Below are 16435 nucleotides of genomic sequence, written 5' to 3'. Positions count from 1 at the left end.
ATATTGTGACCTCATATAAGAAGATGCCCTCCCTAACTTGTTACTCAGTCGCTACCCGGCTGTCCTCAGCTCTGCCCTCATCTGGCTGGGTAGCTCATTTACACAGATACAGAAGAGAAACAAAATTAATGGAATTTATTTAAGGTTTAGAATATGCTATATCTGTGAAGACTAACTGAGGGGAACTCTGAGAAGTACATTTCACAACTTGTTATAGAAATGTATGATTTGCGATGGATTGGCACCCCGTCAAGGGTGTACCCCGCCTTGTGCCCTGGGATAGGTTCCATGCCCCCAGCAACCCTGTATACAGAATAAAGCGATATAGACATTGAGTGAGTGAGTGAGTGAGTGAGTGAGTGACTAAGCAAAAGATGTAAAATACAGAACCTTTAACGGGCAAAAGGAAACAAAAATTTTGTTCATCTCCAACACCTATGTCACATGGTACTGTAACTGTTTCAGAGTTCCAGTTTAAATTGTTTACTGACATTATGCACTTTTCATTTTTTTTAATATTGCATTTATAATGCTTTAAAAATTGGAAGGCTGAATGCTGAAAAGGAAGTCTTCTACCATAAAAATGGTGTCTATAACACTGAAAACACCACTTGAGACATTTGCAGCACAAAATTATGAGAACTCTCGAGGACAATCACAATCAGAAAATTGGTAAAGCTTAATAAAAGTAATTAATCAGTGACGAGTCTGGTTAAATAAGCTGATTAGTAAAGAGAAAGGCGTCTTTATCCCTCCTAGGAAATGTTCTACATGGATTGTTTCCTGTTAGCCTCTCTTTCCTCATCCACATTGTCCCTTCTTTTTATACTATAAAAACCTTATAAAGTGCATGTACTTTACATAATGTACTGTATGTGGGATCTTTTTTACATGATGGGGGAAAAAAATATAATTCTTACATTTTAAGTTAAGATTCAGTGTGAGCATGAGTGGTACCTCTACAGATGGGTCGGTCATCGCTCCAGCCTACATAGTTGTCAGTTACCCGCATGCAGGTTATGCTCTTGGAGCCCTGCAGCTCATAACCTTCATCACAGGAGAAGTGCACCGTGGCCCCACGTCTGCAAGTCGGAAAGGTACAGTATTAAAAGCTTAGTTGGGTAATTAATACAGACTAGAATATTATTTCCTGGAGAATTGATGATCATAGTCCTTTTTATGTAGCATGCTGTATTTGCAATTACATACAAAGCATTTAGCAGATGGCCCTATCTAGAACGACATATACAGTAGACATCTCTATTGATAAATACATACTGTTTCATTAGAAAGTTATTTATTTGTTTAATATAAGTCACGGTATGAAGACCGCCAGTGACCCAGCTGTTTGGACATAAGCAGGAAGTTCATATCATTACCAAAGAGGCAAAACAGAAAAGAGTCTTGATGCAGGTCTCCCCTGTACCCTGAGAGATGGTGTGAGCAGTCAAGCAGTGCTAGAGGATTGGAGGGAGTGTGGTGCAGAGTGGGGTGTGAGAAGTGCTTTGTGGTAAAGTGGGTGCTGGGCTGTTTTGTAGGCAAGCTTCAGTGTTTTAAATCTGATGCAGGCAGCCTCAAGAGAGAGAGTGAAGTAATGGGGTAGTGTGGGAAGATTTTGATTGAAGGCTGAAAACATGTTGTGCAGCTTGATAAGCCTGTGTGGATCCGTGTTTATGTTGCTCTAAACAATATTAAGGTCATCGGTGATCGTTTCTGTTATGAGCCTTTGTGATCTCTCCTCACGTCGCAAGTTAATTATTCAAGTCTGGCTTGCATCATTACTTTCCCTCCATACGCATAACTACTTGGTGATGTATTGTGCTTATTATGGCATCAGGAGCATTATGGGATGGATTTGCGCTGTGCCTGACTTTGGTTCCACATACCTGAGCGTTCCAGATTTTAAAAATAAGTGTGTCAGCCAGAAAGTAGTTAAAATTGTATACACTACTCTTTATAAAGCATGGGTAATGTACTTTATATGAATTCCTTATACTAAACGTTAAAAATCCTGTGTTCACATTTACATTATATACAGAACACACTAATATACACTATAGTGCACACGGTCGTACATGTTTGTTGTTGTGATGTTTGTGTCATTGTGATAACACACACCTGAATGCTCCAGATTCTGCCAAAAGCTGCTTTTATAAATGTCTGCACACCTGCTGATGATCAGTTACTCAAGAGCTGATGATTACAAGCATCTGGCTGCACCCTTTTAAATGCTATGGAAGCAGTATGGGGGTACCTTTTCTTCTTCTTCTGTCTGCTCCTGTTTGGGGTCGCCATCTAACTCTGTACACCACATCTTCCCTTGTCACTTCAGCCTCCTGTATGTCCTCCCTCCCCACATCCATAAACCTCCTCTTGGGCTTTCCTCTTTTCCTTCTATCTTGCTTGTCCATCTTTAACATTCTCCCTCTCCAACATCCCCTCATCACTTCTCTGCACATGTCCAAACCATCCTAATCTGTCCCCAACCCGTCCTACCTGCGCTGTGCTCTCTTCAGCTCTGCTTCCTGTCTTCTTGTCAGCGGCAAGGTCTCCAAATCGTAGTATACATGCGCTACATTTAGGGTACATAGTATTGCCTAAATGTTTTTTTTTTTCTTTTTCTTTTGAGATTCACTGTTTAGCACAGTGAAATTCATCTAAGATTGTATTTGCCTAAAACTAAGAATGGCTATGATCTGAAGATTTTTATTATGTTTTTACTTAAAATATATATAGATACATTACTGTATGTGCTAACCATTTCACATACTATCAGTCACTATCAGTCCTCCAGTGTGTCTATGCTTAATTCATTCTCCTGACTTACGCACTCAGCCCTTCAGCCCCTGCTGTTGAAAACCCTTCACACACATGTGAGTGTGTGATAGCCAGGATGCCTCCAGGGAAACAAGGCAAAAAAAATCATATATATATATATATATATATATATATATATATATATATATATTCGGTGTTGGCCTTGTTTGACCTAAGCAGTGACTCACTGTTGTGCAACAATTGGTCAGAACTTGTGTTGGTGCGGTGCAGAGGCAGCAGTGTGCATTATCCGTTACTAATCATTTGTCAGAGGAGCATTCAGGTAGCAAAGAACATTCTGGTAAAAATGGAGGTAGTACGTGTGAAATTGATAGTCCATATTTGTCTGTGTTACAATTCGCACAGTTTGTCTCTCTGACTCTTTGTCATCTTCTGCTCTCTCTTCGCTTGGTCTGACCTTTAAGATCTAAAAGTCCATGTTTATTTTGATCAAATATCTGCAATGAACCTTGAAAATTTAAATGGCAATGAGAAATAAATTAATTAAATAAAGTCATTCCTTTTTTCTTTTTTTTTTTTTACTTCGTCTCTTATCTGTTTTCCTCTGAAACGAGTCAGTTAATTAACAAACCTTAAGATGATTTCTCACCTGAAGTCTGAGCCTTTCCTTTTCCCCCTGTCTGGGATCCCGGGGTCCAGGCACATGTTGTGTCCTTGTGCCACACCCATCTGCGATACTACAGAAGAAATGGAGACAGAAACTTTTAAAACATTTAGGGCTATGAGTATAATGAGGTTTTACAGTACGAGGGTCAATTAAAATGTTTTCTCTTCTATACATAATCAGTGTTTTGCTTTAGGTCATTAGGGTGCTTAATTTGAATCTTCTAGAAGACCGATTCAGAATACTGAAATTACCTGAGTGCCATTTCCCTGATCTTATATAGCCTATATATATATATATATAAGATCAGGGAAATGGGACGATATGGAAAGGAATAGTTCTGCCATTTTTTGAAAACTTGGTCCTCGTTCACAACCACTTCTGTATGAGTGGAAATATTACTCAACTATGAATACTTTAATCCTCTGTCAAGAGACCTATTTTCAACAGCAACTGCACAACACAACTTCCTTTTCACTAATGCGAACCTGTACGACTGAAGCTGTGCCCCGTCGGCAAATGCATAGGTCCGCCTGAGATTTGTGAGTTCCGGTACTGTATATATTTTTTGCGCATACCATATATGCTTACTGTTATGGATTTGTTCGTGGCAAGCCTTTGATCTCTTGCTCCTGGTTACTACTATATGTATGGTTCCTGGTTGATGTCTTTTGTTCTCATAATGGTATAAGAAAGAAAAGAAAAGAAAGAAAAGAAAAAAAAAAAAGAAAGAAAGAAAGAAACTGTTTTTTTTTGGATAATTTTGATGTTCTGCAACAATAGCAGATTAAACAGCCAATGGGTTTTTAGCAGAGTCCTTGTCTCTGCAGAGAAATTAAGGTTAATTTAATATAATTAAATTTCAAATTCAATTATTTCTTTTATTTGTCACATACACAACCATACACAGAATGATATGCAGTAAAATGCTTATATGACTGTGTGATCTAAAATGAAAAGATAGGAAATAATAGAAAGATGGACAGATTTTATTACAATGAAAGGAAAACTGCATTAGAACACCACAATTAAACTAAAGATATAATTTCCAATAAAAAAATCCAATAAAAATTTGATTCAGGGTGAGTCCAGTGGGATGAGTTGCAGAGATGTTGGGGAGTCACAGATGGACAAAAGGGGCATGAGAACTAATGGAGTAAAGACCTTGATCAAGTAAAAAAATAAAAATAAATGAACGGGAAGACAATAATAGACCGAAATGTATTGTAATCAGCATTTTAAATAATTTAGCAGTGAGGTGACAGTAAAATCATACACTGTGACTAACACTAAAACAATGAAACTGTAACAACCCTTAATACTAATAAACATGTGATGTACAGTACTGTAGGAATTGCCTGAATTTAATAGGTTATTTTCTATATCAAGAAATTTGTCTCATTCTATCAATTCGCGATCCACCCACCATGCATTAGTGTAAATTTTAAGTACTGATCGTTTCTGTTAGCATATATATATATATATATATATATATATATATATATATATATATATATATATATATATATATAATAGTAGTAGTATCGGTATAACTACTCTAGGTAGCTATCTAGGTTGGATATATATTTATCAGGGTTAAAAATGAAAAAGATTTTTTTTTTCACTGCAGATTTTCAGATAGAAAAGAAACCAAACATACAGAAAATGAGCTGTTTGAACAACTTGACTGTATGAAGCCACAGTTAAATATCGCATCATGTACTGTACCAGTGAATGTCCAAAAGCCTGCCAAGTGGTTATTTAAAGTTCAATCACTTGCCAATTTCACCAGCCAGCTCTCCTCTATCATACAACAGCTACCAACCGGGTAGGGTGAAGGCTTACAAATGCTTCCTTCTGACCTTCCAATTGTCACACACAGTGTAATACACTCAAAGTGTTCTTTACCCCGTGCCACAAACATGAGCTCATAGACTCCCACAGTTGGCTAAGTGTCACTGTGATTGACAGGTGAGAGAGCACAGCAAATGTTGCTCTCTAGGCTCGTTGCTCACCATGCCTGTGGCAGGATTTACATTTGCATTTCTGGCAATTGGCAGACACCCATATCCATAGTGACTTGTCTCATTTTATACGTCTGACCAGTTGAGGTAAAGCTTAGGCAGCGCTGCATGACAGCACTGGGATTGATCAGCATCCAGTGATGCAATAAATTGATGTAATAAATATTCTTATATTCAATAAATAACTTTACTTAGAGCAAAAATTAAATAAAAATAGATGCCTTAATGGAAGACCACCTGCCTGTCCCCCCATTGTTGTTAGTCTTTCAGCTGCCACCGTCGAGGGGTCGCCACAGTGGAACCTTCGATCTGGCACAGGTTTTTTATGCAGGGTATCCTTCCTGGGACCGGCATCCAGTCTATGGGGTTTGGGCATTGGCTGGGAATCAAACCTGGGCCTTCGGCATGACAGACGAGACCGCATGACCTACCACTCAGACTGTCTGACCCCTAATTAATTAGTTAACTTTTCACAAAAAATATAGTTATTCTTCATAATAAGTTTCTGTGAAGTGTTGGTTAAATTCCTATTAATGCTTTAGAAGGAGTTATAGATAGAAAAATGTGACAGGCAGATGACACAACAAAACGAGAAATGATCTATTAGCAAGTTTCCATTACCTTAACTTAATGTCTATAGACACTAATAAAATCTTACTCTATTGTGAAGTAATGAAATGCTATCCATTTGTTCCGAGCATACATCTGGGGATACCATAGTTTTTATGCATAATATACACAACAAAAAATATGAGGTGGTATCAAAAAGTTTCCGGACTAGTTTTGTAACACGCCAACAGATAGCCACACACAGGGGGCACGACCTTCATAAGTCAGTGTGCCAAAAGATATCACCACGTCTGTTTTTTCATCATGGACAGCAAGCTAAAACAAAGACCGAACATGAAAAACAATTCTGTGTGAACCTGGGCAAATCTGCCACAAAGACATTAGATAAGATTCGTTAATTTTTTGGCAATGCTGCAATGACTCGTTCGAGGTGTTTTGAGTGGCACATGCACTTCAAGAACATCGCAGGAAGATGACAAGAGATGAGTAAAAAACTTTAATAATCTCAACCTCTGAAAACTTGTGCATGGTGATCGTCGGAGACTCCAAAGACTATGTTACAAATAACCGTGCTTTTCATTCCTCAGTTTCGGAAAACCGCTCCTTATCACTGAACAACTGCGCTGCCATCTTTTAGACAAGCAATGCCTGGTGGAATGGACAGTGTTATCCATTTCAGATAGTAAGTGAAAATGACATTACGGATCAATGAGTGTGTCCAGGGAGTCTGGGCTCTAGTGATGTGTGGCTCTGAGGTCTGATGGCGGCAGGCAAGACAGAAATGACACAAACTGATTGGCCAAGGCATCTGTGCGCCAGGTTTCATACATATTGCTGTGGGACAAAAGGCCACAATTGTCAGAGCTGCCACTGATGAAGCTTATGGCTCACACACTTACACCTGTGCACACAGACATGCGTGTGTGCCTGCACACACACACACACACACACACACACACACACACAGCAAGGGTGACTTTTTCTTAAGATGATGCAAGGTAATAGACAGGTAAATAAGGAATCAATGTTGGCAGCATAAAAGAAGACAGATTTCTGGTGAAGCCTCGTGACAAAAAGCACAATAACGCTCTCTTTTTCTTCGTCTATTTATCAAGCCTGGCATTCCAGAGTCTTTATTCCTTGTTACTCTCCTTTATAAAAAAAGTACTTCGACAAAACGGGTAAATATGTACAACACTACGTTTTTTTTACGGTACAGCAGAAGTGCTTTGGATGTTATTTATTTTTTAGACATATTTTCTTTAAATCGACTTACAAGTAATATAAGTGTAACCTAGCTACATAGTGGTTAACGGTTTTACGCTTTCATCTAACCATGCTTTTGAATCAAACAGGGAGTTGTACAGGCAATTTTCTGCTGCTCAGCAACCTCCTCAGTAACAATCCAGTAGCGACACGTGAATGAACGTGGGAGTGGAAACTGGCAGAGTCTCTCATTCTCTGACTCTCTACTCCTCAAACGTGTTGATCACAGACAGCGAACATCAATACATTACTTGGTATTTGGATTGAAAAGATAATGTGCTTTAAATTGACATGAACGCAGATATAAATAGGACAGTGCTATTTTTTTATTTTAAAATTATTATTATTATTATTATTTTTATTGTCTTTCCAGCAAGGTTCACAGAGCATGTAATAGAAATGCAACAGGTTATACCGACTTCTGTTTTAAATATGAATACAGAAACAGACACACATATTCGGAACATTAAACAGACACTAATACAGATATTGACAGTCTGTTACATCCCTGAATCTAATAATTTAACTGTATTTCCACTCACCGGCCACTTCATAAGGTACACCTGTTCAACTGCATGTTAACGCAACCCTGTAAACAGCTCATCACATGGCAGTGACTTAATGCATGTAGGCACGTAGACATGGTCAAGATGATCTGCTGAAATTTGCACTGAGCATCAGAATGGGAAAAAAGTTAAGAGTCATTTATTTAGGATGGCTTTTGATATTTTATAACATTATATGTCTTATAATTTTATATTTCTTTATTGCTATATTATATAATTATTATTATTTATTTATTTATTTATTTATTTTAATTTAATTATGATTATTATATATTTTTTGATGCACCTATTTAGAATGGCTTAAAAAAATTGCATGTGTTTTTTTTTTTAATCATTGTATGTGTGTTATTTTGTTTTAATGCCATAAAGCATGTTATGTTGTTGTAAGGTGCTATACAAATAAATGTCGATTGATTGATTGATTAATTGATTGATTGATTGATTGAAAAAAGGTGGTTTAAGTGAAATTATATGGCATGGTTGTTGGTGCCAGATGGGATCGTCTAAGTATTTCTAAGACTGCTGATCTACTGGGATTTTCATGTACAAACATGTCTAGGGTTTACAGAGAATGATCTGAAAAAGAGAAAATATCTAGTGCGAGGCAGTTTTCATGGTGCCTCGCTGATGCCAGAAGTCAGAGGAGAATGGCCAGGAAGGATTAAGCTGATAGAAAGGCAAGAGTAACTCAAAAAACATCTCGTTACAACCGAGTTTTGCTGAAGACCATGTCTGAGCACACAACATGTCAAACCTCGAAGCAGATGTGCATCAGCAGCAGAAGACCGCACTAGTTGCAACTTCAAATTGGAACATAAGAACATTGGAAGAACCAGTTTCCACTTCTGCGATGATGTTCATGTGGTAGGGTCAAAATTTTGCATAAACATAATAAAATGCTGGATTAATCCTGCCTTGTGTTAATGGTTCAGGATGATTTTAGTGTAATGGTGTGGGGGGAGTAACAGTTAAGCAATGTCCATGTCCGTTACTTTAAAACCACAGGATAATGCGGCATGACCCAAACTGGTTTCCTGAACATAACAATGGCAATGTCAGTGTGCTCAAATGGACTTCACAGCCACCAGATCTCAGTCCAAATGTGCACCTTTCGGTTGTGGTGGAACAGCGGATCGCATAATGGATGTGCAGCAGACAAATCTGCAGCAACTGTGTGATGCCATCATATTCTATCAATATGGGCCAAAATCTCTAAGGAATGTCTCCAGCAACGATTTATGCCATGAAGAATTAAGGCCTTGTTCACACGGGCGTTAAGTTTTTGGATAAACGAACGTGCTCTGAACGTCCTAGACGTTTGTGTTGCGTTTTGTAGTGGCGCTTGATGGACTTCTACACCGGCGTTCGTTTGTCTCTGTCTAACATCAGCCTGCAGCCCCAACTGTAGTTTGTGTGTTAACCAGTGGGGGCAGTGTGTCGGGAACTGGATATGAAAGCCCGCCGCTACCGGGTTCACTCTTTGACTGCACAATGTCGGATTAATGGAAGTCTTTTTTGTGGTTTAAAAATTTCCGCGTAAGTTTTTTAACAATTATTTTATTTTATTTTGCCTTTTTCCGCATTTCCCTATGTATAGCATGTAGGATCATGGGATATATCCGGTCCTCCAAAGCGTAAAATGAACGCGCAGAAAACGAACTAGAAGCGGTTTCCTTGCGTTCGTTGGGTTTTGAACGCCAAGAAAAAGCTGCATGCAACGTTTTTTTAATGCCATATAAACGCGCAGCCGGACAAACGCACGTTACCAAAGCCCGTGTGAACACTCTCATTGACTCCTATGTGTAGAAAACACTCTGCGCTTGACCCGCGCTCATCGGACGCTACGAACGCAAGAAAAACGCTCGATTTTAACGCCCGTGTGAACAAGGCCTAAGGCAGTTCCAACCCAGGGGTCCAACCCAGTACTAGCAAGATGTATCTCAACAAATCACCAGTGAGTGTACACCAAATTAGAGTTGTTTAATTTCAAATCTTAAAAATAGTTATTTCAATTATATCTCAGGGAAGAGTCACCAACTATTATAACCATGAACACTCACAGCAAGAAGATTTCATAAAGCATAAGAACTTAATCTAGCATTCTGAGTGTGAAACTCATAACCATCCAGTCACTGGTGCCAGACCTTCATCCCTTGAATCCGCTTTTAGAAAACACAGATTTGCTAATTGATAGTGTAAAGCTTTTACACCATAATAATAATAATAATAATAATAATAATAATAGACACCTACACACTGAAATCTTGCTATGGTTGTCTTTACTTGGAAGCATCTTCACTCCTCTGGACTTTAGCTCCGTCATCTTCTTTACTGCAAGGCAAAAAGACACTTTTTGTGGACAAGAATGATACACAGTGTGTGAGCATATATTAGTAATAATAATATCCTTGATTATTTATAGACTCAAATACATAGTTGTTGCCAGCTTCATGTTCTGTATCAATCAAATCGAGAATGAAGAACAACTTGCCAACATTATTGGCACTAACGCTTAATGACTTGTGTTTAAACAAAACTTTCGAGTTCTTCTGTGTCACAGTACGTGTAGCACATTTATTTTTAGTCAAAGCTGAAGATGTAGCTGCTTCTTATTTTATTAGCGACTTAAAATAATTTCCATATCCTCCATTTACCATAAAGTGTCCACATTACATTTCTGTTTCGTCCTATTTTTGAATTCACTTCTTATAACATTATAGTATTTATAAGACATAAAGAGTTTATTACCTTATTACATATGTATTTTCATAAAGTTTAAATGGGTAGTAGATTTGGTATAAAAAATAATTTAGTGCTACTGTTTTTAATAATAATCTCCTGTTTAAATTATAAGATCTCATATGTAGCATAGTCTACTATGTGATTTTTTACATTCCTCACATTTAAATGTAATTTGAACATTGACAGGGTTCTATTAGAAATGCTTTTCAAAATGAAAAAATCTTCAGTTTGTAGGACATGATTCTGGACAGGGCTTGAGACACTTTCTGTGAAGACCTAAAATTGTCTTCGTACTTGATCTTATAAGCCAAGAACTAAAAAAACAAACAAAGTTGTTCTTGTTGTCTTTATTTCATATACAAAAGGCTCGCCGGAAAGTAATTTCTTCTTTAATAAAGCATAAGCAATCATTGGTCCAATGCATAAATGAAGCCAATAAAGTAAAAGCTTGGTTTTAAAAAAATTGATGGTTTCGTTTTGATCTTGTCTCAATCTCTCATCCATGTGGACTTGATCTTAAGTCCTAGCTTCTGTATACACTTCAAAAGCCAAAGTTTTTTTTTATATTAAACTTTTTCCATCAACGTATTAGCCCACTTTTATTTTGGTTAATACTTACTGCAGTACATTACCCACAATTCTGTTTGACTACCTGCTGATAATACTGGTGCTATTCCCAGATAACCTTCTCAGCTTTAAACGTTTCCCCACTAGACCCTTACCTTCAATCCTATGTATACATTCTGATCGGTTGTATTTTATTCAACCATCCCCAATTAATGGTTATTAAATAATTACAGTCATATAAAAGTATCCCATAATTTCATTTATATATGCAACAGTTCTAATACAAGTCTTTAAGAGGATATACTTACTCTATAATGAGCCCTTAAGTTCTAGAGAATGTCTTTGACACAGAAGGACTCCGACGTTTTATTCATCGAATAAAAAAACAGGAGTCTAAGTGGCTTATTATGTTAAGAGTATCTACTCATTGGAAATTAGCCATAAACACACTTGTGCTGAAAGAAAGAATGAGATGAAGAAGAGGAGGAGGAGGGGTCAATTTGAAATCTAATTAAGGGCTTAGCCCTCCTTTCTCCTCTTCCTGACAGTATTTATTTATCAAACTGCAGACCTGTAATCCTATCCAATCACTCTGATCTTCTTACAGAGGTGAAATTCCTCTAGATTTTTTCCTTTTTTTGGTGCAGCTAAACCAGTTAATCCCGCTTTTCAGCTCATCCCCTTTGAACGGAGACCTCTGAACTTTGGAGTGTGATGAGAATGCAGGCAGTGCCGTGGTGTAGTGCAGGACGGGCCAGAGACAGTGGTGAGCGACAGTGGCTCGATGGTTAAGGCTCTGGGCTACTGATCAGAAGGTTCTGTAATCTAGCCCTGGCACTGGCACTGCTGGGCCTTTGAGCAAGGCACTTAATCCTTTGTACCATTTAAAGGCTAATAATGTGCACTAACCCAAGCTTACTAACAAGCCGGAGTATGTGGTGTGGAAAAATAATCATTGTACTGTAACTTCTTCACCAGTGCCATAACAGATGGCTTAATAATGAACTGTAAGCTGAAAGAACACTTTAAATATAAAGGGATATTGCTTGGTTTAAATTGTGGGGTCAGACAGCTGGGTCGACTTAAATCAAATTGTGTTGGAAATTGGCAGTGCAACACGCTTGGTTTGGGAAGCCAAAAAAAGAAAAGCAGTACATTGCATTTTTGTCTGTCAATACAGAAAAGCATCCAGGAAAATTCTTAAGGTTTTGTTCATTTTACTTAATTTACACAATTATGTCGTTCTAATTCAAAATTACTCATAATTCCAAAATGTTATTAAACCTATGATTTCCAAATGAGTTTTTTTTGTAACTAGAGGTCATGTTGTTGTACTGAATATCAGCATGCCTGTAATGCTGTTGCAGGCCTGGGGGTGCAGCGCGATTACCAAAGGCATCACAGTTTTGCTGGTATTCAGCATAACCTTGTGTCTGGGTCACGGTGTGCACAGAAAAGGGCCCGGCTGGTAAATAATCATCTTTAATGGATCTCGGGCTTCCTCCGCGTTATAAAAATGGGGCATAGAGTTAAGCTCGAGGTCCAGAGATAAAGAGCAGAGTTGTGCACAAAGAGTGGCACGCGAGCGGGGTGATGTCATGCGCCCCAGGGACTTCAAAGGCTAGAGCTGAATGCTGCCGTTTGATCTCCGCTTTAAGGACGGCCATGAGAGGACTGCACAAGCTCCTGCGGCACTTTCACTTTTGCTAAGAGCAAACCTTCGTGATCCTGCCGGTGAAGAGAAAAAAGGCTGCTGTGCTTCACGTTAAGGCCCCCGTTCCAAGCCGGAAGAGCCGCACAGCCTCCGGATGTCATGATGGACTCCCAGCGCATGCAGCCGCACTTAAGGAAAGCTGGGAGAAGCCGGTTGGCCAGTCAGCGCATGGAGCCTCTCAAGGGAGCATGCAAGAGTCACTGGGGCAGACTCTGCCTGCCACCATTGCTCACCAGCCTTGTGCCCGCATGGCAGTGGGGCACTGCCTACTGATCTACACACTTTCACTACTTTCCTTCCTCGCTTTTCCAAATTAACACACTTTTTTCATAAGACCTCACCTCTTGTCCAGTGTGTCTTTGGTGATATTGCTTTTATACAACAGTTGCACAAACACCATTTATTTTTTTTATTTATTTTGCTCCGCCAACACATATCCTCCTGAGACTGGAAGAGCAAACTAACTACGACTGGCGACCAACAGTTAGAGAGTGTAAATAACTCTTTAAAAGTAGGTACTACTGGTACTATGCGGTCAAAAGGTGAGGAGATTACCTGGACCATCCTGTAAATCTCATAAATTTCTCTTTATATTTTTGCTTATTTCGATTTAGAATATCAGCTACGCTAACTTTCAGGTCCTGGGGTTAAATACCGAATAGCGTTAAATAGAAAGCTAATGCGCGATAGGGTGTATGGTCACTTATAGTCCACAAATCACGTTTTGCCCTTGACTGGCATAAAGCTCTGCCAGTCACAGTTAGTTAGTCCTACCACCTGCTGAAGAATGTGTGTTGGTGGATATTTTACCAAATAAGGATTAACCAAAATTGCATAGATTTATTGATTTATTTTTTACAGTAATGTCAATAGGACAGTTTTTTCAGACCACTTACCTTGGTACTGGGCACTGAAGCCTCTCAGCTTGTGGTTGCCATCAGTGGTGAAGTGGATGCGCAGCCAGTTCTTACTGCTAATAATAGGTGACGGGAGATTAGGACCTGTGAACCTGCAACAAAATGCCAAATATCAATTAAAGCTGATTCCTTATAAAGCTGAACAAAAATTATACATAATTATAATTACACTCACACACACATACATATATATATAAAACACATTCTAAGCTAATGAACACAAAGTCGAGTAAAGCCAGATTTATACCAGTGAACAGGTCCTCAGGATGGCAAGAATTAGTCCTTATTATTAAGACAAATCTGTTCACATTATTGTGAGCTGGGTTTCATGTTGGGACACACTGAAGCATTGTAGAGAATGCTAAGCACATAAGCTGAAGAAAAATCTGAATCTTCCTGCCAGAGAGGCAGAGGCTGAGCCTCACCGTGTGTACCAAATGTCAGATTTGGCTCAACGGGCCCTTTGATGAGAACGAAAGAGAGAGAAAGCAGACTAGAGAGAGGGCATTGGCAGGGGGAAGGAGGATATAGAGCGGTAAGACTGGCTTGTCTCTGAGCTTTGTCGGCGATTGTTTCTGCTGATGGTGTGGGTTTCTAATCAGTCTCCCAGCCCTGACTTATTCTCATTAGACAGGATTGTGACTCCACCAACACTGACGATGACAGTAATGAGAGGGGTCTCTGAATCACAGATACAAAGACAGACTTTATCAGCCCAGAAAGGGCTGCTTTACTCACAGAATCAGATGATAGGGAAGAAAAGATATGTCTTTTAAAATTCTGATGGAAGCTTGGCCTAATTAAGTGTGGGATGGATATCATTGTATTTATGGATTTGGGTGATATTGCTGTGTCATCACATACTTTCTCTGAATGACAAAAAATAGTGGATCAAGAGAACAATACTAATGTGTGTATACAGTATATGCTACAAATAGTTTTGATCTAAACAACAATTTGGCACAGGTTTCTTATGCCGAATGCCCTTACTGATGCAACCCTCCCATTTTTCTGGGCTTGGCACTAGCACTGCATCTGGTGGCTGGGAATCGAGCCTGGGCCTTCCGTTCGGCAGACGAGAGACCTAACACTTAGCCACCAATGCCCTTACAGGAACACACATTCACACCTAGGGACAATTTAGGCTACGTTTACACTGCAGGTCTCGATGCCCAATCCTGATTTGTTGCCTATATCAGATTTTTTTTGACCATCTGTTTACACGTTCTTTCAACTATGACTTATATCCGATACACGTGTTTACACTTGCCATACCATCTGAAACATTGCGCATACTTAAAGGGAGGTTCTTGCGCTACACAGTAGCCAAGATAGACGAAGGTGAAATATGCTTAAAACCAGCTCTGCGATATATGCAAAGTCCGCGAAACGCCACCATGGTTTTAAAACGGAGGAGGAGAAAAAACCGGCATAATTGCAGCCTGCGTATATGCTTCATTCACCAAATACTGATTTCTTGATGTTATTTAGCCCTAATAAGCATTAAAAAAGGCTGGGTGCTTTTCCTTTTCTATGTCACCTGTGATGTTATAACTCCACACGCGCTTCCACCGGAGAATAACATTACGTCAATAAACCGCAAAGAAGTCGCAGTTTTAATGACGTAAAGAATGCAATGCCTCAGGAAATCCGATCTGTCTGTTTACACGACAACCACATTAGCACATATCTGATTTATATCGGATTTATTTCCACATATAAAGGAGGCTTGACACCGATCTCAAAATATCGGAATGCATGCATTTTTTTCCTGTTTACACAGACATAGAACATATCCGATATGTGTCACATATGAGCAAAAAATCTGAATTGGGTCACATTTACCTGACAGTGTGAACATAGCCTTAGAGTCACAGTTTACCCAGTGCTATTTTATTGAGAGTGGTGAAAACCAGCAAGCCCAGTAAAAGACATTGCACGAACGTAAGAAAAAAGGGGAATGTCAATGGGCCAGACTACAACTTATGACTCAAAATTTCCTCTTAAAAACAAAAACTGATTGATGGCTTTGAAACCAACTGTATGAATCTTGTGAAAGATGTGACACTCGCATGAAGAACTGCTGTTGAAATAGAGTCTGTGGCACATGAGTGCAATGGTGATGAACAAAATGCTCTCTGGACACTATCAATAACATGGTGTCAAGCTGGGATGCTCACGCAACAGGAAACCGAAGAGTGTGATTTCAACACACATTAGCAGAATCTGATTTATCAAATAAAACACACCCCGTGGTCATATGGGAAATGAGCTGCAAATAGAATAAAACAGGGACGGACACATTCTCTTCCATGCTTTGTGACTACGGCCCCAGTGGTGTTGGCGTGAGTGATGCATTGCGAGCCTGAGTGATGCCATGCATCTGGGGCTACGTCTGTCTCCACGGTAATTCACTTGACAGACAGATTTACAACTCCAGCCATCGACATGACATAATCGCGCTCTGAGAGTTCTCGTGGCTGTCTCACAGGTTAAAGTTCAACCTTCCACAGATTGTCCCTATCTCGGTTTGCTTGCACTCTCTGAAGCACTGAAAAAATCGTTCATACTGTACAATAACTGGCGGGCATGGAGATGGTGAGAACAAGATTAATCCCTTCCACAAA

At 39.1% G+C, this 16435-nt stretch overlaps 1 protein-coding gene across 1 annotated transcript in view; it reads right to left on the bottom strand.

Moving 5' to 3' along the window:
* csmd2 (CUB and Sushi multiple domains 2) overlaps positions 1-16435 on the bottom strand; it is a 393418-nt gene that overhangs the window by 182779 nt on the left and 194204 nt on the right. The window contains exons 6-9 of the mRNA XM_053492012.1: positions 13788-13900; positions 10122-10199; positions 3428-3515; positions 958-1082 (exon numbers count right to left, since the gene is read on the bottom strand). Coding sequence (XP_053347987.1) covers positions 958-1082; positions 3428-3515; positions 10122-10199; positions 13788-13900 — 404 coding nt within the window. The remainder of the gene's footprint in view (positions 1-957; positions 1083-3427; positions 3516-10121; positions 10200-13787; positions 13901-16435) is intronic.

Source organism: Clarias gariepinus, chromosome 3, assembly GCF_024256425.1.
Source record: "Clarias gariepinus isolate MV-2021 ecotype Netherlands chromosome 3, CGAR_prim_01v2, whole genome shotgun sequence".
Classification (NCBI taxonomy): domain Eukaryota; kingdom Metazoa; phylum Chordata; class Actinopteri; order Siluriformes; family Clariidae; genus Clarias; species Clarias gariepinus.
The sequence above is the reverse complement of the archived record's forward strand: the minus strand, read 5'-3'. Positions and strand labels throughout refer to the sequence as shown.